The sequence below is a fragment of the Mobula birostris genome, chromosome 15 (assembly GCF_030028105.1).
Source record: "Mobula birostris isolate sMobBir1 chromosome 15, sMobBir1.hap1, whole genome shotgun sequence".
Classification (NCBI taxonomy): domain Eukaryota; kingdom Metazoa; phylum Chordata; class Chondrichthyes; order Myliobatiformes; family Myliobatidae; genus Mobula; species Mobula birostris.
This window is the reverse complement of record NC_092384.1, coordinates 77,726,155-77,745,588: the sequence shown is the minus strand read 5'-3', so window position 1 is coordinate 77,745,588 and position 19,434 is coordinate 77,726,155. Positions and strand designations below refer to the sequence as shown.

General features: G+C 43.0%; 1 protein-coding gene across 3 annotated transcripts in view; it reads left to right on the top strand.

The window, feature by feature from the left end:
* Positions 1–19,196, top strand: part of LOC140210734 (cadherin-11-like) — a 262,075-nt gene extending 242,879 nt beyond the window's left edge. For all 3 annotated transcript variants that reach the window (XM_072279966.1, XM_072279964.1, XM_072279965.1), the window contains 2 exons: positions 10,095–10,346; positions 17,733–19,196. In XM_072279966.1, the coding sequence (XP_072136067.1) occupies positions 10,095–10,346; positions 17,733–18,226 (746 nt within the window). In that variant the 3' untranslated portion in view covers positions 18,227–19,196. The remainder of the gene's footprint in view (positions 1–10,094; positions 10,347–17,732) is intronic.
* Positions 19,197–19,434: the final 238 nt, after the last annotated feature.

Genomic DNA, 19,434 nt, shown 5'->3' with positions numbered 1-19,434 from the left:
GTATCTGTCCGAACGTCTTTTAAACATTGTAATTGTTCCTACCTCTGGTTGGTTGTTCCATTTACCTACCACCTTCTGTGTGAAAATATTGGCCCCTCATGTCCCTTTTAAATATTTCCACTCTCTCCTTAAACCTGTGTCCTCGACTTTTAGAGCCCCCCAGCATGGAGAAAAGACTGTGCCCACCCACCTTTCCACACCCCTCAGTATTTTATAAACCTCAATAAAATCACTCCCCATCCTCCTATGCTCCAGATAAACAGCCCCAGCCTACCAGACTCTCCTTATAACTCGAAGCTTCCTGCACAGGTTGCTATCTTGTGAACCTTCCCTGCACCATTTTCAGCTTAGACCATAAAGTATAGGAGCAGAGTTCAGCCATTAAGTCCATCAAGTTTACTCCACCAATCAATCATGGCTGATTTATGTTCCCTCTCAACACCATTCTCCTGCCTTCTCCCTCTGACCAATGGTGCCCTTACTACCTGTATAGCTGGGTGATTGGAACTGCATACTACACCACAAATGTAGTCTAAGGACTTGTACAGTTGTAATATGATTTCCCAACTCTTGCACTCGGTTCCGTGACTAATGAAAAGTTAAAAGTAAATTTATTATTAAAGTATGTACATCTCACTATATACAACACTGAGATTCATTTCCTTGCGGGCATACTCAATAACTTACTGCCTGTTCTGTTGCTGGCATTTAGGGCAACAATGAAGGTCCTCCATCTCTGTGTGTAAAGAAGGGTTCTTCATTTCTGTTTCCATAACAATTGTTTTTGATTCTTGTCAGGGTTGTAAGTCCTGAGCTCAACCTAGAGGAGCAGTGGACCACTCTTAGTCTGGCCTCTACCCTTTGACCTGTTTGGCATGGGTGACCCTACCAAGAGCCAACATGCAAGCCTCCAAACCCTATGACATGATAGTGGTCTTCTTGGAGGAAACCCAATAAATCTATAGACTAGGAACCATAATAGAATTAATGAAAGCTCTCCACCCTGGGAAAAAAGTGTCTGGCTGTCCACTCTATCAATGCCTCTTATCTTGTATACCTCTATTAAGTCACCTCTAATCCTCTTTCACTCTAAAGTGAAAAGCTCTAGTTCACTCAGCCTTTCCCCATAAGACCTGCTCTCCAATTCAGGCAGCATTTTGTTAAATGTCCTCTGCACCCTCGCTAAAGCTTCCACCTCCTTCGTAGACGGAACATGTTAATGTGTGAATCAACAGTCCTAAATAATATCAACAAGCAATCTGTGGGAGGAACTGAGTGGGTTGAGGAGAATCAGTGGGAGGGAAGGAATTCTTGAAGATAGGAAACATCGGCAACTCCATTCCTCCCACAATATTATTCTCCCTACTGAGTTCCTCCAGCAGATTGTTTGTTGCTCCAATTTCCAGCATCTTCCGTCTCTTGATTTGCCTTCAGTAAGATGTTTGATGATTTTGAAACCTGAAAATGAGCCGTGTCTCTCTTGATTACCTGAATTGCTGAGTGCTCGAGGAGCCTTCACTCCAGACAAACTTGGCTTGTTTTCTCTGGAGTGGCAGAAGCAGAGGGGAGATCTTAAAAAAAGATAAGAGAGAAGCTTAGACATCTGGCATCTTTTTCCCAAGATTAAAAGGTATAATACTAGAAACCATGCATCTAAGGTGCGAGAATCAGAATCGGGTTTAATATCACTCGTATACTGAATGTCGTGAAATATGATGTTTATGGCAGCAGTACATTGCAAGGTATAATAAAAACTACCAATTACAGTTAAAATATACTGTGTGTAATATATATATATGTACATATAACATGGATGGTATTGGAAGGAAATGAGACAGTGGCATTTAATGTGCAGAAAATGAACAAATGTGAACATGTGTAGACAGCTGGGATTGGATTAATTAAAGGTTTAAATACTAGATTAATTGACACTCTCAGTCCTGAATCAAAGTCTTGACCTGAAAAGTTAACCACCCGTTGCCTTCAGGGATACTAACAGACTTGCCGAGTACCTTGAGTAGTTTTGTTTTGCTCTTGTTTCAATGTCTGTTCACTTCGCTAAACCAGTTTATGAGCACTGGCCTATGCACCATCAGGGACATATATACAGTATGGAAAGGTACTGGAAAAGGGCCAGTAACGTCATAAAGAATCTACCCACCCTGCTCATGAACTTTTGGTCCCACTCCCATCAGGGAGGGGTCTAAGTAGTGTCCATGTCAGGAGTACCAACCTCAAAAAACATTTACTTTCCCCAAGCAGTAAAGCTGATCAGCACCTCCACCCACTAACCCACCCATCCCTCCACACTCCCAACCACCACGACTTCATCAGTCACCTTATGTACAGATGCTCCTGTGCCTAACATCACTTTATGAACATGCAATCAGTCTTTGTATATAAGCTATCTTATGTATTTATATTGATTGTATGTTTTTTTATTATTGTGTTCTTTATCTTATTGTTTTTTTTGTGTGGCATCAGATCTGTAGGAATAATTATCTCTTTCTCCTTTATACCTGTGTACTGGAAGTGACATTAAACAATCTTGTGTCTGGAATCTTCAATCCTGAAGAATGATTTGGTACTGGGGGGCTTTACAAGTGAGGGGGAGAGTGGAGTGGAGTATATATTTTCATTAAAATGCTAACTATATCAGCTGGATATAGTGTTCACTTTGCATGTAATTGCTGTTGGAAACTAATGCAAAACAAATTCTGTTTTTAGTTTGCAGCCCACACTCCTTGCAATTCACTTTAATTAAATGCTTGGATCAAAGGTCTTTAAAAAGTTGTTTCATTGTCCTGATTACGATACAGCCCCCCCCAAGTGTTGTTATTGATGCTGACCCACTACAGTGACCATAAGACATAGGAGCAGAATTAGGCCATTTTGGCCCACTGAGACTGTTCTGCCATTCCATCATGGCTGATTTATTATCCCTCTCAACTTCTTTCTCCTGACTTCTCCCCCAAACCTTTGATGCCTGACTAATATAGAACCTATCAACATCCATTTTAAATATACCCAATGATTTGGCCTCCACAGCCATCTGTTGTAAAGAATTCTACAGGTTCATGACCCTCTGGCTAAAGAAATTTCTTTTCACCTCTGTTCTAAATGGACGTCCCTCTATTCTGAGGCTGTGCCCTCTCCCACTCACCCACTATTGGAAACGTCTTCTCTGCATCTGCTCTATCAAGGCCTTTTAATATTTGTTGGGTTTCAATGAAATTGCCCCTAATTCTTCTAAACACCAATGACTACAGGGCCAGAGACATCAAACAATCTTCATACACTAACCCTTTCATTTCTGGAATAATTCTTATGAACCTACTCTGGACCTTCTCTAGTGCCAGCACATCTTCTCATAGTCATAGTCATACTTTATTGATCCCGGGGAAATTGGTTTTCGTTACAGTTGCACCATAAATAATAAATAGTAATAAAACCATAAATAGTTAAATAGTAATATGTAAATTATGCCAGGAAATAAGTCCAGGACCAGCCTATTGGTTCAGGGTGTCTGACCCTCCAAGGGAGGAGTTGTAAAGTTTGATGGCCACAGGCAGGAATGGCTTCCTATGACGCTTTGTGTTGCATCTCGGTGGAATGAGTCTCTGGCTGAATATACTCCTGTGCCCAACCTCTTAGGCAAGGGGCCAAATCTGTTCACAATACTTCAAGTTCAAGTGGAACACACAGTATCTGTCACTCAACATAACCTTCACAGCCTTCAAGAACAAAGGGGAACTGGTACTCAGAACACCTACAGTTCTCCTTCCAGCAGTGCACCCTCCTGCACTGGAAGTGCATGTCCATAATTCAAGTAAATCCTAGCAAAAGTCTGAGGGACTACTGTCATCAGATTTTAAGTAGGCAGCTTCAACCAGCATTTTGTTGACAGAAGAGGTGAGCACTCTGGCCTTGCCTGTGCCACACATGCCCAACAAATATATACAGCAACATGTCCCACCCATCCAGGAGCTGGAAACATAGAACAGTGTGGCACAATACAAGCTCACGATGTTGTGCCGACCCTCTAACCTACTCTAAGATCAATCTAAACTTTTCCTCCCACATAGACCTTAATTTTCTTTCATTCATGTGCCCATCTGAGAATCTCTTCAACGTCCCGAATGTATCTGTCTCTACAACCAACACTGGAAGTGTGTTCCGTGCACCTACCACACTCTGTTAAAGAAACCTACCTCTGACATACTATACTTCAATCACTTTGAAATTATGCCCTGTCATGTTAGCCATTCCTGCCCTTGGAAAAAGTCTCCGGTTGTCCACTTTATTTATGCATCATATCATCTTGTAGACCTCTATAAAGTCACCTTTCTTCCTCCTTCACTCTAAAGAGAAAAGCCCTGGCTCACTCAGCCTTTCAAGTCACGTGCCGGTGATAATAAACCTGATTCTGATTCTGATCTTTTTTCACTTAAAATATGCTCCCTAATCCAGACAGCATTCTGCTGAGTCTCCTCCAAAGCTTCCACATACTTCCTATAATGAGGTGACCAGAACTGAACGCAATATTCCAAGTGTGGTCTAGTGGTTTAATCAGAGTTTTATAGAGCTGCAACATTACCTCATGGCTTTTGAACTCAATTCCCCGACAAATGAAGGCCAACACACCATTTGCGTACATAACCACCCCATCAACTTGAAGGACCAATGGAAGTGGGCCCTAACATTTTTCTGTTCCCACACACTGCTAAATCTGCTCTGCACCCTCTTTGAGATCTCCCACTTCTTGGAAAAGATTGACCTTTAGATCAATTTCCATCTGCAAACACAATCAGAATAGATTGTGTATCTAACAGATTATTCAATGCATACGATGTGCAAAGCCTAGTCTCTAAAGTTTTTTACCATTTAAATGAAAATGTACAACTCCAACACCATCTGATCAGTACACTTCATAAATGTGAAAATGGATTAGTCTTTGACCTGATACAGACCAGTCATGACCTTATTAAAATGTGAGGGGTGGGGTGGGGGCTTAGGCTTGAAGAGCTCAATGAATGTCTCTCACCTCCATTTTATTGTTGTCAGTGAGACCTTATACCAAGACCTTGTCTGCTTCTCCAAGGTAGATGCCACTCCAGTGAGGACAAGGTTCACTCACATTGCCCCTAATCTTTAGTCCAGAACAAATCTCATTGAGATTTCAAGCCTCTGAGTTGGGTTGACATACGGGGTGGGGGTGAGACCTGGTTTTTGAAAGGGTATGACCTTATTAATTTCAGATATTTTTTCCAGACAGATTGACAAAGAGAAATCGGAAGGTTTCTGACATGCTTTCACTCCATCAGCACTTGCTGCTGGGATGTGAGGAACTGAGCTACAGGGAAAGGTTGAATAGGTTAGAACTTTATTCTCTGGAGCATAGGAAAATAAGGGGAAATTTGATAGGGGTGTACCAGAATATATATAAGGTAAATGCAAGCTGACCTTTTCCACTGAGGTTGGGTAAGACTAGAACTAGAAGTCATGGGTTAGGGTGAAAGGTGAATTGTTTATGGAGAACGTGAGAGGGACCTTCTTTGCTCAGAGGGTATTGTGAGTGTAGAATGAGCTGCCAGCAGAAGTGATGGATACAGGGTCAATTTCAAAATTTAAGGGAAGTTTAGATAAGTAGATGTATACCTTAGAGAAGCAGGCAAGGTCTTGGTATAAGGTCTCACTGAAGGCATTAGGATGGGCTATGGAGAGTTATGGTCCAGGTGACCATCAATGGGACTGGACAGCATAACAGTTTGTTGCAGACAAGATGGGCTGAAGGGCCTGTTTCTGTGCTGGAGTGCTCAATGACTCTATATCCACTGGTGGTTCATTTCATTTGCTATTTATGGGATCTAACTGTGTACAAGCCATTTATCCTATGTAAGCCCTCTGGTCTCTCATTTCAACACAAAGTCAGGATCAAAAGGATACAGCAGCTCATCCTTTGTTTTCACTCACCGCCAAGCCTGCCCGACAGTCATTTCATACTTACTCCCAAACCTCCAGCGTTGCCAAGTTAGGCTGCTGCCTCTCTCTACCCTGAAATGCCATTCAGGAGCTCTACACTGCTCACCACCCATTAGACCATAAGACACAGGAGCAAAATTAGGCCATTCGGCCCATCAAGTCCACACCTCTCACCCCATTCTCCTGCTTTCCCCCTATCATCTTTGACACCTTTACTGATCAAGAACCTAACAACTGCCACTTTAACTACACTAAATGACTTTGCCTCTACAGCCATATGTGGCACCGAATTTCAGAGATTCACCACCCTCTGGCTAAAGAAAATCCTCCTCATCTCTGTTCTAAAGAGTTGTCCTTCTATTCTCAAGCTGTGCCCTCTGGTCCTAGAGTCACCTACAGGTAGCCAATAATGGTCTGATCATGGTAAAGAAATGCAACTGAATGCTGTTGCAAGAGATCCTGAAGTTCCACACCTGATGGACATTCTGGATGGACCTTGGTGTGAAATAGGACAGGCAAGGGCTTCCAGAAGAGTTTGTGATAGTCACATTTCTCAGCATAAAATTTGTTTCATTTCTCACCATCCACTTCTCCATCCTCAGTGCCCTTCCCTGCACCCCAGAACATCAAATCAAAGTCAAGCTGCTTCTGGAGTATTGTGTGCAGCTCTGGTTGCCTCACTATAGGTAGGATGCCAAGGCTTTGGAGAAGATGCAGAAGAGGTCTACCAGGATGCTGCCTGGATTTGAGAGCATGAGCAATAACGAGAGGTTGGATAAACCTGGGTTTTATTCTCTGGAGCGGTGGAGGCTAAGGAGAGATCTGATTGAGGTTTATAAGATTATGAGAGGTTTAGACTGAATAGACAGATAGTATTTTTTCCCGGGGGTGAAATGTCGAATGCCAGAGGGCATTCGTTTACGGCGAGGGTAATTTGAAAGGAGTTGTGAGGGGCAAGTTTTTTTACACAGAAAGTGGTGGGTGCCTGGAATGCACTGCCTGGCATGGTGGTAGCGGCAGAAACATGAGAGACTTTTAAAAGACATTTAGATAGACACATGAACATGAGGAAAATAGAAGGATTATAGACATTGTGTAAGTGGAGGAGATCAATTTAGTCAGCCTTTTGGTTACTAGTATCACAACGTTGTAGGCTGCATGACATTGTGGGCTGAAGGGCTTCCTCCTCTGCTGTACCTCTTTGTGTTCCATATTCAAAGTCAAAGTAAAAGTACATTTATTATCAAAGTACATGTATATCACCATACACTGTCTTGAGATCCCTTTCCTAAGTAGGCATTTATAGGAAAGCTTGCCTTGATTGCTTTTGGTTCTTCTTCGTTGCCTTGTGGTTTGTTTAAACATATCTACCATTGTCACAAAATTCTTTTACATGCTCATCTAAGCTTTGAGCAAGGCAGTGTCCTGGATTTGTCATCAGCTGTGTGGCACAGATCTTAAACATTCAGCTCAAAGAAAACCTCTCCCATCGAGTTCCCCATGGCATGCATGTCCCGAAGTCCTCAGTGCTGTCAGTGATCAGTTGAATAGAGTCATAGAGTCCTAGACGTTATAGAGTCATAGAAATGTACAACAGAGGAACAGGCAAGACACACAAAAAATGCTGGTGAACGCAGCAGGCCAGGCAGCATCTAAAGGAAGAGGTACAGTTGGCGTTTCAGGCCGAGACCCTTCGTCCCATCTAGTCAGTGCCGAACCATTTAAACTGCCTACCCTCATCGACCTGCTCTGGGTCCATAGCCCTCCGTACCCCCTACTATCCATGTCCCTATCCAAACTTCTCTTAAGCATTGAAGTTGGGCTGGCGTGCACCTCTCGTGCTGGCTGCTTGTTCCATACTCCCACCATCCTCTGAGCCGTGAGACTCGGCAAATTTCTGCAGCTAAATGCTGGAAAGCGATTGGACTGGTCGCATCACAGCCCGGTAGGAGCCTCTGAGGGACAGGATCGCAAGCGGGTGCAGGATCAGCTAGCCCCATTGTGGGGATAGCCCTCCCCACCATCGAGGAAACCTTCAAGACATTGCGCCTCAAGTAGGGGGCATTGATCACTAAGACCCCTCACTATCTAGGTGGGATATGCCCTCTTCTCATTGCTATCATTGGAGGAGGTACAGGAGCCTGAAGACCCAAACTCAATAACTTACGAACAGCTTCTTTCCCTCCAACATCAGATTTCTGAATGGTCCATGAACACTACGTTATTCTTTTAATTGCGCTGTTTATTTATATTGTAATTTATAGTAACTTTAAATGTCTTTTCACTGTACTGCTGCTGCAAAATAACAAATTTCATGTCATATAAGTCAGCGATAATGATCCTGAATCTGATTCAATTAGATTGCTGGCACCAAGCAGTTGTGATGTTATTCAACTGGCTGGATAGCCGATTGTATTAAAGTATTCTCATGTATATGAATCAGGAAGGGAAATACAAAATTGTTAATTATCTTTATATAGAGTGTGAAATGCAGACTGTAAAACACATAAGATTAAGACAGAAGCAAAAATAACAAATCTACTTCTTTTTGCATTTTAATATCCATTATGTTTGGAAATATTTATGTAAGGGAATTATAAAGCATGATAGAAAATAAGATTTTAGGGTCAGTAAGTTTGCTAAGCAGTAATAAGCAGTAATTATGATTCATTATATATTAAATACTCAATTAGATCACATGGAACTAAACTTATTTAGATCACTTTACAGAAAGACTAGCATATAAACGGCTTAAAATCACATCAATTTCAATCATTTTGTAAATTGTTTTATTGCCACATGTGGAGAGATATAGTGAAAAACTTACTTTGCATACCATTTATACAGATAAATGCATTACACAGTACACTGAGGTAGTACAAGTTAAAACAATAACAGAATGTGGAACATAAAAGTGTTGCAGTTACAGAGAGAGTGCTGTGCAAGTAGACTATAATGTCATAACGAGGTAGACTGAGACCGAAGTAGATTGAGAGGTTATCCTACTTACTGCCCATTACACCGTTGGCACTCAGGACAGCAATGAAGGTCCTCCATCTCTGTCTGTGCTTGGCCATTTTCTCTATTGTGCCCTAGGTGTGGCTTAGGGTCCCCATTTCTACCACTGTGGTATGGCACCAAGTTGTCTTTGGTCTCCCGCGTTTCCTCTATCCTTCAGGGGTCTAATGAAGTGCGGTCTTGGTGATGGAGTTGGCCTCTCTTCTCATCATGCGCCCATTCCATTTCCAACATCTCTTCATGAAGATTGTGGTCATGTCTTCTTGATGACACTGAAGGAATCAGGCGCGAGATCGAGAGTCCATCTGATAGGACTTGGGGTCCATTCAGTTGTCTTATAACGGTGGGGTAGAAGCTGCCTTTGGGTCTAGTGGTATGTATGTTTAGGCTTTTTTATCTTCTGCCTGACGGGAGAGGGGGGAAGAGAGAATGACTGGGTTGGGTGGGGTCTTTGATTATGCTGGCTGCTTAACTAAAATGACAATAAGCATACACAGAGTCCATGGAGGGAAGGCTAGTTCCTGTCATGTGCTGAGCTGTGTCCACAAATCCCTGCAGTTTCTTGCAGCTATAAGCAGTGTATTTACCACAATGAGCTATGACATATGTGGACATGATGCTTTCTATGGTAAGGATCAAAAGGGATATGCCAAATTTCTTCAGTCACCTGTGGAAGACGAGGCATTGGTGAGCTTTCTTTGTTATGGCTTCGACATGTTTGGGCCAGGACAGGCTACTGGGTGGCATGGTAGCATAGTGCTTCCAAGTGCCAGCAATCTGGATTCAATCCCCACTGCTATTTGCAAAGAACTTGTACGTTCTTCCCATGAGTGAGTCAGTTTCCTCCAGGTGCTCTGTTTCCTCCCACATTCCAAAGAAACGGGTTAAGGTTAGTAACTTGTGGGCATGCTGCTCCAGTGCTTTACGCTTGCGGGCTGCCCCCATCTCATCCTTGACTGCGTTGGTTTTTGATGAAAACAATGCATTTTACTCCACGTTTTGATGTCTCAATGTGCATGTGACAAGTAAATCTAATCTTTAATGTCCTTACCATCCTTGTGTGAATCACTCTGTGATGTTCTTTAACCCCACAGCAAACACGGCCGATATAAAGGTGCGGAAGGGTGCTATGAGCAGACGGAAACAAGAGGTCTACCTGTTGCCAGTGGTAATCTCGGATGGAGGCGCGCCCCCCCTGAGCAGCACCAACACCCTCACCATCCGCGTGTGCAGCTGCAGCGCAGACGGCAGCGTGCAGTCGTGCAACGCGGAGCCCTTGACGCTGCCGGCAGGTCTCAGCACTGGTGCCTTGATCGCAATACTTACTTGCATCATTATACTACTCAGTAAGTGGAACAGTACAATGAAATAGAGTTAGACACAGAGAGTCGGCAATCGAATTATAGATTCATAAACACTAGTAGTCATTAAGTTGTTTTATTAATGTTTCATTTCTGAGGTACAGTGAAAAACTTTGTTTTGCATGTCATCCATATTTAAGTAAGAAAAGATATGCTGCCATTAGAGAGGGTCCAGAGGAGGTTCACGAGAATTAATCTGGGAATGGAAGAGTTAACATATGTGGAGGTTTTGATGGCTTTGGGCCTGTACTTGCTGGAGTTTAGAACAATGAGGGAGGAATCTCATTGAAAATTATCAAATATTGAAAGGCCTTGATAGAGTGGACTCTGAGAGGATGTTTTGTATTGTGGGGAAGTCGAAGACCAGAGGGCACAGCCTCAGAATAGAGGGACGTCCCTTTGCAACAGAGAAGAGGAGGGATTTCTTTAGCCAGAGAATGGTGAATCTGTGGATTTTGTTGGCACGGATGGCTATGCAGTGCAAGTCATTGGGTATATTTAAAACAGAGGTTGATAGGTTCTTGATTAATAAGGACATCAAAGGTCACAGGGAGATGGCAGGAGAATGGGGTTGACAGGGTTAATAAATCAACCATGATGGAATGGCGGAGCAGATTCGATGGTCCAAATGGGCTAATTCTGATCCTATATTTTATGGTCTTGTGGTCTTCAGATCGTTTCATCACTTCAGTTCAAGATAGAACAAAGTAAAACAATATCAGGATGCAGAATAAAGTGTTACACTTACAGTGAGAAGTTCAGTGCAGGCAGCCAATAGATGCAATATCATAATGATGTGAGGTCAGGAGTCCACTCTACTGTTTAGTAGCATAACAGTGGGACAGAAACTGTCCCTGAGCCTGATGGTTTCAGGATTTTGTATCTCCTGCCCGATGGGAGGGGGGATCAGAGAGAACGTTCAGTGTAGGCACCGTCATTGACTTTGCTGCTGCTTTTCTGAGGCATTGAGAAATGTGGACAGAGCCCATAGAGGGGAGGCTGGTTTCCGTGATTTGCTGAGCTGCATCCACAGCCCTCTGCAGCTTCTTGTGCTCACGGGCTGAGCAGCTGCTGTACCAAGCCATGATGCATGGATGGGATGTTTTCAGTGGTACAACGAGGGTCAAAGGGGACACGCTGAATATCTTTAGCCTCCTGAGGTAGCAGAGCTGCTTGTGTGTTTATTAGTCCGTTCAGTCATATTGCACGAGAACAGGTTCTTTGGCACATCTGACTGTGTTCCCAGTGAGCTAGTCCGATTTGCCTGTGTTTGGCCCATAGCCCCCTGAGCCTCTCCTGTCCATGTACTTATCTGCAGTAGATGGCTTTTAAATATTGCTGATGGGTCTGTGTCAACCACTATTTATAACAGCTCATTCCAAATTTGTACCACACTTTGTATGGAGAAGCTGACCCTAATGTCCTTTCTAAATCTCTTGTTGCCGATTTCACTGGGAAAATAGACTATGTGACTTTACCCTGTCCTGATGATCTGATTATAACTATCAGGTCACCCCTCAATCTCCTAAATTCCAGGGAATAAAGTCCATCTGGGTAGCCTCCAACCTGATGGCATGAACATCTACTTCTTGAATTGTCCCCCTCCTCTCCTTCACCATTCTCCACTCCCATTTCCCTCTTTTACCTCTTCTCCTTACCAGCCCATCTTCTCCCTCTGGTGCTCCTGCCTCTACAAGGAAAGATCTACATAACCTCTCCCTGTAAGTCAGGTCCCTGAGTCCAGGCTACAGCCTGGTAAATATTTTCTGCAATCTTTCTCATTTAATAACATCTTTCCAATAACAGTAACAAAAGCTGTACACAATAATGTGGAAACTAAGAAGGCACAGACCACTTTGTAGACAACAAAGTTCAAGATAAATTTATTATCAAAATACATGCATGTCTCCATACTCAAGCTTGAGATTCATTTCCCTGTGGGCATACTCAGCAAATCTACAGAACTGTAACATGATCAATGAAAGATCAACTAGAGTGCTGAAGACAACAAACTGTGCAAGTGCAAATAAATAGCAATAAATAACAAGAATATGAGATAATGACATTAAGAGTCCTTAAGGTGAGATCGTTGATTGTGGGAACATCTCAATGAATGTTCAAGTGAATGTAGTTATCCCCTTTTGCTTAAGAGCCTGCTGGTTGTGGGGAAGTAACCGCCCTTGAACCTGGTGGTGTGAGTCCTGAGGCTTTGTACCTTCTAGCTGATGGTAGCAGTGAGAAAAGAGCATATTGTGGTCTGTAACCATAACAGAGTCAATGAAAGACTGCACCAACTGGTGTACAAAAGACAACAAACTGTTCAAATACAAAAAGAAAGAAAGATACTTTAGTTGCTGTTGTGATACAACAGCCAAGTAAGATACCACCAAACCGCAATGTGATAATAACTAGATAAACTGGTTCAGAGATCTAGGTCTTAACATTCACTTCATGACGATTAGATTACAAAAACAATGATGTAATGCTGAGGCTTTATAAGGCATTGGTCAGATCACGTTTGGAGCATTGGCAGCAGTTTGGGACGCATATCTAAGAAAGGATATGCTGGCATTGCAGAGGGTCCAGAGAAGGTTCATGAGAATGATCCTGGGAATGAATGGGTTAATATATGAGGAACTGTATTCATTGGAGTTAGAAGAATGAAGGGCAATCTCATTGAAACCTACTGAATATTGAATGGCTTTGATATGGTGGATATGGAGAAGACGTTTCCAACAGTACAGGAGTCTAGGACCAGAGGATGGTGAATCATTTCCACTGATGGCTGTAGGGACCAAGTCATTAGGTATATTTAAGGTGCAGGTTGATAGGGAAGGGCAGGACGATAGGGAAGGGCAGGACAGAGCATGAACCCGTATATCACCTTCCAGCTTGTGCCCCACCCTCTCACCTTATCTTCTTATTCTGGATTCTGCCCTATTGCTTTCCAGTCCTGATGAAGGGAGTCAGCCCAAACCATTGACCCTTTGTTCCCCTCCAGAGATGCTGCCTAACCTGCTGAGTTCCTCCAGTATTTTGTGTGTGCGGTTCTGGGTTTCCAGCATCTGCTCAATCTCATGTGTTCGTCAGAATGGTGCATTCTGGGGGATTCCAAATTTAACTGTAGTTCAGTAGCAGACTTGGTAAAAGCACCTCCAACGTCAGCGGGACCTCATTGTGGCAATAGAGGAGGCCACATTCAGGTTGGAGGAGCAACACCTTATATTCTATCTGGGTAGCTTCCAGCCTGATGGCATAATCACCGATTTCTCGAACTTCCAGTAATTGCCCTCCTCCAATCCTTCACCATTCTCCACTCCCATTTCCTTCTCTTACCTCTTTTCTTTACCTGCCCATCAGCTCCCTCTGGTGCTCCTCCCTGTTCCCTTTCTTCCATGGCCCTCTGTTCTCTCCTGGTTCTCCAGTCCTTTATCTCTTTTACCAGTCAACTTTCTAGCTTTATACTTCACCCCTTCCCCCTCTCCTGGTTTCACCAATCACCTACTGCCTTGTACTTCTTCATCCCCTTCCCCTACATTCTTCCTCTCACTTCTCATCTTTTTCCTCCAGTCCTGATGAAGAGGCTCAGCCCAAAATGTTGAATAGTCACAGTCATAGTCATGCTTCATTGATCCTGGGGGAAATTGGTTTTCGTTACAGTTGCACCATAAATAATTAAATAGTAATAAAACCATAAATAATTAAATAGTAATATGTAAATTATGCCAGGAAATAAGTCCAGGACCAGCCTATTGGCTCAGGGTGTCTGACCCTCCAAGGGAGGAGTTGTAAGGTTTAATGGCCACAGGCAGAAATGACTTTCTATGACGCTCAGTGTTGCATCTCGGTGGAATGAGTCTCTGGCTGAATGTACTCCTGTGCCCAACCAATACATTATGTAGTGGATGGGAGACATTGACCAAGATGGCATGCAACTTGGACAGCATCCTCTTTTCAGACACCACCGTGAGAGAGTCCAGTTCCATCCTCACAACATCACTGGCCTTACGGATGAGTTTGTTGATTCCGTTGGTGTCTGCTACCCTCAGCCTGCTGCCCCAGCACACAACAGCAAACATGATAGCACTGGCCACCACAGACTCGTAGAACATCCTCAGCATCATCCTGCAGATGTTAAAGGACCTCAGTCTCCTCGGGAAATAGAGACGGCTCTGACCCTTCTTGTAGACAGCCTCAGTGTTCTTTGACCAGTCCAGTTTATTGTCAATTCGTATCCCCAGTTATCTGTAATGTTTACTCTTTTCCATTGATGCTACCTGGCTAGCTGAGTTCCTCCAGCATTTTGTGTGTGTGTTGCATGGATTTCCAGCATCTGTAGACTTTCTCTTGCTTGTGATGTGATTGAGCACCTGAGTTTGGGAGCTAGTTAGCTCGACCAAAAACATCTTGTGTGTGTTGCCGTGGATTTCCAGCACCTGCAGAATCTCTTGTGTCTGTGACTTGCTTCAGATTCTGGAATGTGTCGGACAAAGGTGTTGGGGAGAATGAGAGAGGCCATTAGAAATCTGTGTACAGACGTGAGGGTAGCAGGTAGGATATGGAGGGACTTGTGTGATCTCTTATCACAGGAAAAGAGATGCAGAAGTGTGGGGGAGTAAGAAAAAGAGCCAGCCAGCATCTGGGTACAGAGGTGTGGGCAGTGCATAGAACAGAACACTGCTGTGTTGAGAATGCTTGCTCACAGTTCAGGGCTCTTTGCCAGAATCTCTCACTTCATTTTCCAACTGACAGTTTCTGCAGATTTTAAAATTTTAATTTCCATCCGTGTTGCTTTGGTAGTTTGCTTTCTGCGATCATTATTTTCCCTGACATAGCCAGTTAAATTAAGATTTCATTATTGGAGACTTTAAGTGCCATTGGTACTCATTTAAATTCCCTTAATGAACCAGATTACTTTATTCACCATGGAGGGAATAAGAACTGCAAAATAACATTGCAGTATCTCGCCAACAATGGTCCAACCAGCGCCCTCCATCACATGCAGTGTAAAGTCCCCAAGTGTATTGCTTGTACATTGTGTTCCCCTGACAGGTAACATCAAAATTTGTCTTGTTGCAGACAGCCCATGGCAACTGTCTCAAACAATATTATTCACAGCTCATTAGTTTCAGCTATTCTTCACAGGGCACCTGAACAGAAGCAATAACAAGCACATTAAACTGTTTGGACAATAAACTCCTGAACACGGCACCAAACTCCATCCATTACAAAGCCTTGACTTAATGCTCATCGTGTCTCTGCGGTACACATCTTATTGAGAGCGAGGGCTGTGCATTGGTGCTTGCAGAACTAGAATCTGGTTTAATATCACCAGCATTTGTCGTGAAATTTATTGTTATACGGCAAAAATAAAATGCAATACAGAGAAAAAATAAACTATAAATTAAAATAAGAAATATACATATAAGTTAGATTAAGTAGTGCAAAAAGAGAGCAAAGAAACAGTGAGGTCGTGTTCATTGGTGGTGATGAGAAAACAGCAGGTCCCAAATATTGGGGGCACTGTTTTGTTTTTCCTGTCAGAGAGTGTGATGGTTTCTGACGCCGCTATGACCTGCTTGCTGGTGCAGTAAAGTATACAGGCTTCTTATAGCCAAGTGATGCCTCAAGAAGGCAGAGCATCCACTATTAAGGATCTCATTGCTGCCATCGGGGTGGAAGTGCAGAAGCCCAGATGCACGCTCCTGGCTTTTTAGGAGCAGTTTCTTCCCCTTTGCCCTCAGATTTCTGAGTGGACAATGAATCCATGAACACCACTTCACTACTTTTTGTTCTCTTTTTGCATTACATATTTCATTTAATTTATATATATAAATGGATTCCTATATAAATGGATTCATTGTCCATTCAGAAATCGGAGGGCAAAGGGGAAGAAGCTGTTCCTAATCTCTGAGTGTCCGTCAGAGTGACAGGGTCTAATCCCAACTCCGCCACTGTCTGCGTGGAGTTTGCATGTTCTCCTTTTAACCTGTGAGTTTTCTCCGGGTGCACCAGTTTCCTCCCGAGTCCCAATGACGTGCTAAGTGGGAGGTTTATTAGCAGCGGTAAATTACCCCTCGTGTGTAGGGAGGAGGAAGGAGAATCAGAGAGGAATTGATAGGGACATCATCGAGGACCCTGACCATCTGGGGCATGCCCTCTAGTTATTACTACCATTTGAGAGGAGGTACGGGAGCTTGAAGACCCACATGCAATACCTTAGGAACAGCTTCTTCCCCTCCACGATCAGATTTCTGAAAGGACAATGAACCCATGAACACTACCTTGCTATTCCTCTTATGGTTTCTTTATTGTTTATCTATATCTATCTATTTATTTAGTTAGTTATTTGGTTATTGAAAAATGTATTTATATATCACTTTATCTATTAATTACTTAATATTTTCTATCTATTATTTATTTATTGTCTGTTACTTATTTATATATCCATATTTATTTATCGAAACTTATAGTAATTTTCTTATGAGTAGCACTGTACTGCTGCCACAAAACATCAAATTTTACAGTGAAAATAAACCTGAGTCTGACTCTAGCCTCCCACTGCTCTCTGTGTTGAAGACATGCCCTACACACCTCCTTTAAGGGGAGCAGGAGCTGTGGGCTAGCAGCTGTATTAGCTGAGCGTTGCTCACTGTGCAGCACATCACTGAAACTATCCTGTTCGATTACCGGTTGAGCACGTCCATGGTCACACACCTCTTTCAGGGCTCAACTGTTGGAACTGACTTAGAATGGGTTTATTATTCTGGCATGTACTGAGATACTGAGATAAATGTAGTTTTGCAATACAGGACTTTTCAAAAATAAGTCATTTAAGGTAGTGTAAGGGAAAAGCAGTAACAGAAAGCAGAAAAAAGTGTTACAGAGAAAGTGCAATAAAGATGCATTATTTGAAATGGAGGTGAGGGCAATGTGGGAAGGAATAGTTAGATTGATCTTAGAATAGTTTAAGAGGTTGGCATGATATCATGGGCAAAGGGCCTGTACAGTGTTGTACGCTCCTATGTCCTAAATTCGGAAATTAGATAATAAGGTGCAAAGGCCATGTGAGGTGAAGATTTCTTCCTTAATGTCCAGAGTCAAGAGTCTTACAATTGTGGGATAGAAGTTGTCCTTGAGCTTGGTGATACATCCCTTCAGACTTTTATATCTTCAACACAATGGGAGGGGAGAGGAGAGAATGTCTGGTGAGGGTGGGATCTTTGATCATACTGGCTGCTTTTCAGAGGCAGTAAGTATAGACAGACTCTATGGAGTCTTGGACAATCAACAGTCTTGACAGGTGTCTGACAACTGTCATTTGGTTTCCCTTGGTAACCAGCCGTTGGCCCTGTCTCTTTGCCTCCACAGTGATCGTGGTCTTGTTTGTGACACTGAGGCACCAGAAGAAGGAGCCCCTGATCGTCTTCGAGGAGGAGGATGTGAGAGAGAACATCATCAGCTACGATGATGAGGGGGGAGGCGAGGAAGACACGGAAGCCTTCGACATCGCAACTCTGCAGAACCCCGATGGGCTCAACGGCTTCCTGCCACGCAAAGACATCAAGCCTGAGCTGCAGTACGTCCCCCGGCAGGGCTTCTGCGCCGCCCCCAACAGCGTGGACGTTGACGACTTCATCAAGGTCAGGCTACAGGAAGCCGATGGCGACCCCACTGCCCCGCCCTACGACTCCATCCAGATCTATGGTTATGAGGGGAGGGGATCAGTGGCGGGCTCCCTCAGCTCTCTGGAATCGGCCAGCACGGAATCCGACCTGAACTACGATTACCTCAACAGCTGGGGACCCCGGTTTAAACGGCTGGCAGACCTGTACGGATCTAAAGATGTCTCGGATGATTCTTAACGATTAGTGTTATTAGACTGGCCTTAAAGTTCAACATTAAAGATGAAGCAACTTTGGAGAGCCGGAACGCTGAGCTAGAACTTTGCTGGAATCGGGCAGATATACATTCTTTTTATTTTCTTTCCTTTCTTATTTTTAATATATATATATTATATATATATATGCTCAATTGTATTGAGCAGAGGAACTGACACTTCCATCCTTTAAATGTTGGACGTTTTATGTTTCAAAGATGGATACTGTGAAAATGGCCTCGCCCAACCCCAAAATCATTTCCATGGTTCACTTGTCCTCCTCTCTGCCACTCAGCCTCACTCAAAGTTCCCACTGTTGGCAGGCACAGAACCGAAATGATTGAGTCAGCTTCCCTGAGATCATTTCAACCACTTCTGGGCAAAAAGTGACCGAAGCTTTAAAGAGTTCCAGTAACATCCTGAGGTCAGTTATTGTGGGGGAAGAGGATAAACACCACTTCTACTGAGCTTTCAGACTCAACCAGGAACAGAAGGTGCCATTAGCAGCAAAGATAACACAGCCAGAATTTTGAGCCTTAAGTCAGTCACAGAATTGAACTTTTTACATTCATGGCAGTATTCCTTGTGGTACGTCTTACAGTGACATTAAAATCTTTGACGGGCACCAAGGTAATCCGTCTTTGCAAAAATGAAAGAAAAAGACCTTATTCCTGTTTAAATCTTGTAAACTTTTTTTTTTGGCTTTAAGTATTGTGTTTAATATGTGTCGGGCACAGAATCTGTTCCCATCACAGTGACAAATGCCTGATGTCTATGTCATTTCTATGTGTCGATTTGTACAATCTTAAAAGTTCTTATTTTAGTAAAAAAAAACCATGAATCTCAATAATACGAATCGCAACAAAATGTTAAGGCATCATTATTCTATTTTATGGACATTGTATTTCTGCTTTCCTATCGTGCTTCAGCCACAGAAGCCGGACTTTACAATAAAATGATTTTTCTACAAATCATTGTCAAACGTGCCTGTTGTCAGGGTGGTTGGGAGAGTTCAAAGTTCAAAGTTCAATTTATTATCAAAGTACATGAATGTCACCATATACTACCCTGAGATTCATTTTTTGTGGGCATTCACAGTAAATAGAAAGAAACACAATAGAATTACTGATAGCAACACACAACGGTGACAGACAAACAACCAGCATGCAAAGTTAACAAACTGTCCAAATAGAA